Source organism: Marmota marmota, unplaced genomic scaffold (genome assembly GCF_001458135.2).
Source record: "Marmota marmota marmota unplaced genomic scaffold, marMar, whole genome shotgun sequence".
NCBI classification, from domain to species: Eukaryota; Metazoa; Chordata; class Mammalia; order Rodentia; family Sciuridae; genus Marmota; species Marmota marmota.
Window position 1 is genome coordinate 3,442,091 of NW_026000119.1, and position 7,198 is coordinate 3,449,288.

The following is a 7,198-nucleotide window of genomic DNA, read 5'->3' on the forward strand; positions in this document are numbered from 1 at the left end:
AAATTATTTATATTTCTATTTTTCTACTACATTTTGTCGTCTTCAGATTCTTTAAATTAGCTACTAGAAGATCAAAATTATCAACGTAAAATCATTTGTATCCCCTGTCCTCTCATATTTGCAAGAGTACTTCCTTCTCTTTATTTGAAGCATCCTAAAATTATTTCTCCAGAATTCATTAGGAAAAATACTTGCCTCCTTCAAGCATTATCTGATAAACTTCAACATAAGACTCTCATAAATATAAGAAACTCCACTAATATACTGAATGCTTTTAGAACCCAAATGAAATAGTAACTTCATATATATACATAATTCAAATGCTGGCTAATGATTTTTTTCCACTTCATTAAAACATGCTTCATACACATTAAGACAAAACTAAAATAAAATTCTTATTTAAAAAATTTTTCTTCAATCTGAGTTTTGTTTTGATTATGGTAATATGTGGTATAGTTCAGGGACTTCTATAAAACTGAAAGAAGAGAATACTTTTATTAATCACAACATAAAACTGACATGGAATCCTACTAGAATTGAACCAGGATAAATAATGCTGTTATAAAATTTACATTTCTCACATTCAAGGGGAAACTATTACATATTAGGGCTCTTCTGGGTGTTATGAACTAATTTCAGCAAAACTTTATTTTAAAAAATAGTAAGTAACAATTAATATATATTCTTAAACTGTGTGAAGATAAAATTAGAAAGGCAACTGGTAAAACCAGCAGAATTAGAATCATTTTGTTGGACATAAAGAACCACATTTCCTTTTTAGCTGTTATATCTGCATGTTTTTCATTGATAAGGTGAGTGCTGGCTATGGGTGCCACATGATTAGTAATTTTCTTCTTTAGTAACAAATACTTGACTGATCAAGACTCAGGTAAATTTTCTTTCCTTATTTTGCTCTTTTGGAGCAGAAACAAATATCTTTATCTTTTGTACCAAGGGAGGCAAATATGAAATACAGCTATTGTAACTCTTCTAACTCGCCATTAAATAAGGGAAATGAATTGTTAAGAATGTCTCTGAAGTATTTCCAGTATTTAAAATAGGCCTCTGAATAATTTTCAAAACTAAGTTCTCATTTTGGTATAGGATTTGATAATCATAACACATTTGATCTGTATTCTTCTATCAACTACACTTTGTCCTCAATGTGGGTTACTGTTAGGGTCTCAAACTATTTCTACATATAGAGCATCTTTAAATAAGTTTCTTCACTGAACTTAAGACTTTTTTTCCCCTCACTTATGTGCCCATGAAAATTAATGAGCATACACATACATATACTTGCATACATATGTACGTATAGAAGTAAGTTACTTTGCCATTAGAATAAAACTAGACACTAGGGGGACAACTCTGAGGAACAGTTTGGTCTTCTATGGAAGTCTTCCTCTATGCTGAGGAAGGCAGGTATAGTTCGCTGAAGGATGTGATGAGGCTGTAGGAAGTTTTCTCATCATCTGTCAATCCTGCATTGCCAGGTCTCACCACCACAGCTACATGCACACCTGCTTCCTCAGCAGCACTGGCCTCTGTGAAAAATCAAAGTATGTGTCAGAAATATCAAACTATAACATCCACAATTTGCATCAAAGTCATCAGGGGGATGTAAGAACAGAAGAACATTTGGCTTTGATTTTTGTTGAAGCTAGAAGATGGGCACACTGGGGCTGACTATGTTATGTATTTTAATTGGAGAGGGGGACCTAACTGGACTTGACAGAATAGAATGGTGGTGTATCCTACATTTCTGAGCTTTATTAAGTTTGCTACTTATGAATGCAGGTCAGAGCCATGTTCTATCCCATAACCTTCCTCCATTCCTTCCTGCAACTGAGCTATTTCCCAAAGGGCAGATAATTGGCAGTATCTATCAATTAAATAGATACGGTACAAAAGGAATCCTATAATCTAATCAGGTTGAAGTGCCTGCCCTCACCTCCAAGCCCCAACACGTCATGCTCCCTGACTAAACTGCTTATATTTTTGGCCTAGTAAATTTATGCTCATTAAAATGCAGCTCAAAACATTCTGACTTTCAGAACATTCCATATACTCCCTTAACACTCTGTGTTTACCTGTATCACAATATAAATTTATAACTACTTGCTATTCTGCTCTTCATTGGACTATGAACATCTTAAGATACATGGATGTGTGTGTGAGTGTGTGAGAGAGAAAGAGAAAGAGTTTGCGTGTGTGTGCGTGTGTGTGTGTTAGGGGGGCAGTGGCAGCAGAGGGATACAGTAAAAATAGGACTAGTCAAATTGAACTAGGTATTGTAGGAGATATCTCTAAAACATCTGGGTTACATTACTTTCTCTATTTTACTTCTATTTGAAAAATAACCACTAATACCTCCCATGAATTTATCATGTACTATGTGCTAGGTACTATTTTAGGATCAGAAATATGTGAATAAAATAAAGCTCCTACTTTCTTGGAGCTCCCCTTCTCATCGAAATCTTCATAGCAACCCCAAGATAGTATCATTACCTCCATCCTAAAGATATGAAACTGAGAGTTAACAGGTGGTATAGGGCTAAAATTTGAAATTGTCAGTCTGATTCTATCATCTGTGCTCTAGAACCACAGCTGGCAATTGATAGGCTGCCACCTGCTTTTGTAAATAAAATTGTATTGGAACATAGCCACACCCATTTATCTGTGTATCACCTGATTACTTTTGCAGTATAAGGAGAAAGCTGAAAATAGCTGTGACATGGATTGTTATCGGAGTGGCGAATGAATGATAGGTTTCTTTGAAAGGCAGAGGAGATGATGCCCTTTGGAGAACTCTTGGTGGAAAGGTGCTGATCGAGATTGCTTAGCTGATGGTAATGCCCTTTTCAAAAGGGATTCTGTGCAGCTCACAGAATTTATTGGTAATGGCCTTGAGTTTAAATGCCTGGAGGTAGAGAATTGTGAGCGCAAGCTGACAACCTTTAATGAGCTGTTTTACCCATAACTTAGTTTTGTTTATCTTGAAAAAGTTTTCTCACAGTAAATCCTTTTGATGTTTAAACCTATATAATAAACATGGGGAGCCTGCTCCTGGCCAGTCTTCTCCCATCAGGATTACTGCTTTCTCTACATTTGTGTCTGTTTATCTTTTTTCCAATCCCCTCATCAGCCTGGATTTGGGGAAACTGAATAAATGTCACGTGGGCTGCGACAGATTGTAAAGCCTAAAGTATTTACTATCTGCACTTTTTAGGGAAAGAAAACTGGCAGAGACAGGAGGAATTCTAGGCAAAAATAAAACACACACATATATCTGGGAGAATGGAGCAAGTCAGCGTGGCAAACAGGACAAGGTCTGTGGTAAGAGAGATGTGGCTTCTTAGGACAGTCAAGTTAACAGGTAAAAAAAAAAAAAATCTGTAAAAGTCTATGTAATTTAAATTTGGCACAACAGGAAGCTTTGGCAGTTTTGCAACTTTTGGAAAAGAGTAGCAGCTTGTTAATGGACTAATTAAAGGACAGCAGTGTTGAGAGATAAGCTGTTCCTGACTCAAAGGGGAAAGAAAGCCATTTCTTAACCCTGTCCACTTCTACAAGTCTACTTTCTGCTCTTGTTTTGAAAGGGCCTGTCACCTTCCTAGGGACCCCGAGCAAACCAAGTGCTAAAGACTCTCTTCTTCATGTAAGAATGCCATCATTAGGCAAACCGCAGATGCCACTCGTGTCAGCAGAAAAAGCAGCTGCCTTATACTTGCCCCTACCTCCCAGACTGATGAGTGCAGCGTTTACCACGTCCAGCAGACCATGACTGGAGATATATATATAACCCTACAGTCATCAGAACAACTGCTTATCAGTCACCATGTTTTCAAATTCATCAGTGTTAAGCTTGATGAAGCCCCACTTCTTTGAGATGCAGCCCCACTTCTTTGAGATGCAGATCCTCTGGTGGCTAGGGAACTGAAAATTGAAATTAGCCCTACATAGGGCATCAATCACAACATTTTCCTTGTTCTGTGGCTTCGTGTGGATAGACATGATGACTTGGCCAATGTGAACACTTGCCACTGTGTCTTGAGGTTTCCCAAAGACATGCCACAGACCTTTCTGGAGCCTAGATTGGAGATATGAACTTCCACTGAAAAGCACCATTTCCAAGGTCCCTTAGGGAAACCCATTTAAGCAACAGGCTGCATATACTACGGAGGAGGTTGCTGTTTGTAGCCATCACACTCTGGGCTGCCATAATAAAGGAACACAGTTTAATTGGCTGCAGAGCATGAGTTCCTTAAACAAAGCTTTCATGTCGACTGGCATCCAGGATCTTGACTAAGTTGGGACATTATAGTCCATCTGGGAATTGACACTAGCTAGTGGCTGTTTCATTTTCAGACTTCATAAACTAGATCACAGAGGGCAAGTTTTGTCCTTAAGCATCTATTGGCTCTATTGGTATAATATTGAGACACTTAAGTAAAACTTGTTGACTTAAAACTCTTGGATCGCTTTTCTTTTCTCCAGTGAGAAGAGGTCTTTAAATTCTTTTTTTCATACTTAGGTACCATCTGGGATATCAACTTGGTTTTTTGTTCTACCTTGGCAGTGGAAGCCTGAGCATGTGGTACCAAAACACAGGACCAGAAGTGACAGAAAAGAGAAAGGCAGGCAGCCAGTTACCTGGCCTCATCCCAGCTACAGATAATCCAAATTCTTACCTTGCCTAATGGGGTGTGCGGCTGGCAGAAGATGAGGGACAGAAATAAAACCTTCTTTTAAAGGACTAAGAGAAAGTTATTTCATTTTGAGGCCCATTTGGGGATTACTTCTATTCTTTAAAGTGAAGATAATTTATGGAACTGTAATCCAAAGGAAATGCTTAAGTGAAAAGAGAAAAGACCTAAAATTATAGATGCACAACTACAAAAAAAAAAAAAAAAAAAAAAAAAAAAAAAAAGTGGTCAAGGAAAAGAATATAAAGAAACTATAGTATTATCAATATAACCAAAAAACTGGATAGAGAAAAGGCATGGGGATTAAAAGTGGAATCATATATTTCATCAACAAGTGGTTCACTGGGTAGAGAGATGGTACCACAAAGCAGACATTAATTCTAAGCTTGCAGAAATCTATCATCTAAAGTGCTAAAGAGCTGGGCACAGTGGCACACATCTGTAATCCCAGCAATTTGGTAGTCCAAGGCAGGAACAAAGATATTAAGAATTACTGTCTTTGGAAAAACGCAGTGTAACTTCTGAACACATCAAATGATCTATGCTGGTTAAGATTAAAAAAAAAAAAAAACGGATCAGTTTAGCAAATTAGCACCTGCTTATATACTTACAACTCTCACCTATTACATCAGACCAAAAGATTAAGTGTCAGCAGAAGACAAAGAATATAGATCATATACATTATCTGCAAGAACTTTTGCTAGCAACCCGGATGTTCCGTTGGGCCCCCTCTATGAAAGTCCAGACCAGTAGAAGTAACTTAGTTGTGTGACAACAAACAGGAAGGTCTAGAGAGAGTAATCTTATATACAGGCCACCGAATCTGCCTCCAAGGGGCCCAGGAGTCATGTAGAGACACCTAGACAAGAGAACAACCTCCTCCTCTCCCTAACATCCTTCTCTAGACTAATGCCACAGATCCAGTTTGTTAGAACTGCACAAAGTGCTCTTTTGGGGGTGTGATCTCAGTCCCAGAGAAATTTATAATCCAAAGTAGAATAGAAAAACTCAAATATGTAGGACTGCCCTCAAATGCAAGTAAATTATAAAAAGCAAAAGTAAGCCCACAAGGAGATGCATGAACTCTAAGAATGACCACACAATCAAAAGCTGGAGCCAGCCAGGCCTGGTGGCTCAGGCTTGAAATTCCAGTTACTCAGGAGGCCGAGGCAGGAAGATCCTAAGTTCAAGCCAACTTTAGAAACTTAGCAAGACCCTGTCCCCAGCCCCCAAAAATAAATAAATAAAAGTAGCCACATGGGAATGCCTTCTTAGCAAGGGGCTTGCAGATAAGAATCAGAAATTACATTCTCCAAGCACTCTTCACCTACCTCTTCACTTATGTTTGTTATAATTCTCTAGATCACATTCTTACACAGATGCTAAAACCTGAGTTTCCAAGTTGATCCAAACTATTATTAAAATAATTTATACTAACAACAAAGGACAGTACATGCTGTTTTGCACATTAAACCCTTAAAGTAATAATGTATAATGCTAATGTACTGTATATAATACGAAGGGCAATGCTAAGTTTAAAAAAAAAAGAGTCTTTAAAAGGTAAATCAATACAATAAAGCCCAAGATTTACCCGATAGGTGTCTCGAGAAAAGAGACCAACTGAAGGAAAGCAAAGATGAAGCTCCTACTCATCATGAGACAGCTGACTGATCAAAATGACAGATAAAACTGCTTCAACTATTTATAGTTATCTGTTAGAGTCGGTAAACAAGTCAAAATAACACCTGGCATTTTGCCAGGGGAATGTTAGCGTTAGTAAACAAGTCTGGATGGTGCCTGGCAAAATGCCAGAGGGAGTGGTTTGAGAAGTAACAAAAGCGAGCCATTAAGTGTGGAGATTCCTGATTGGTTGACTGCTGTATCTAGTTTATGTTAATTAGATAAGCTGTGTGGAATGTATAAATACCGCTCCTGTCCTACAATAAATGGCTTCCACTCCTGCTGTATCAATGTACACAAGTTGTTCATCACCCCCCCCCGGTTATTTTGCCCAGCCAGCCGGGCTGCGGCAGTTATCTCTCTTATACCCCTTCCACAAATGTACAGCTGATCTCATTGCTATTAAATGCATCTGGTACAGGTTCACTGTGACTCTATTGTCCTTAACTAACCATCACCTATGGTCTGACCTGCATGATCATCCCACAATAACATTAAGTCTCCCTCTGCTATACTCCCACGTCATTGGTGTATATGTGTACATACAGAGTGATGTATAGGGTACCATGATGGAGAAAAATGAAGAGAATAAAGTTTTTTTTCAGTGTTATTCCCCATTTACAACCTTGAAGGACTGGTAAATGGAGAGGAAGGTGGGTCATGTGGCTGTTACTTTTTATAAAACTATTGTATTTCAAGAATTCTCGGGGGATAGTAGAGGATAGGAAAGGCAGCAGAACACAATAGACACTAGTATGGCAATATGTAAATCAATGGATGTGTAACTGATGTGATTCTGCAATCTGTAT

At 38.1% G+C, this 7,198-nt stretch overlaps 1 protein-coding gene and 1 non-coding gene across 4 annotated transcripts in view; both read right to left on the bottom strand.

Annotated features, from left to right (window-relative positions):
- Positions 1-476: 476 nt before the first annotated feature.
- The window catches only part of Enoph1 (enolase-phosphatase 1), a 63,723-nt gene continuing 57,001 nt past the window's right edge, over positions 477-7,198 (bottom strand). For 2 of the 3 annotated variants that reach the window (XM_048784765.1, XM_015499236.2), the window contains exon 6: positions 477-1,547. In XM_048784765.1, coding sequence (XP_048640722.1) covers positions 1,408-1,547 — 140 coding nt within the window. In that variant the 3' untranslated portion in view covers positions 477-1,407. Of the gene's footprint in view, positions 1,548-2,492; positions 2,519-7,198 lie in introns of those variants that run through there. The other variant, XM_048784766.1, reaches the window with a different exon arrangement.
- Positions 4,126-4,255, bottom strand: LOC125611089. The gene has a single exon (XR_007341213.1). It is a non-coding gene; the product is annotated as a small nucleolar RNA SNORA70 (small nucleolar RNA).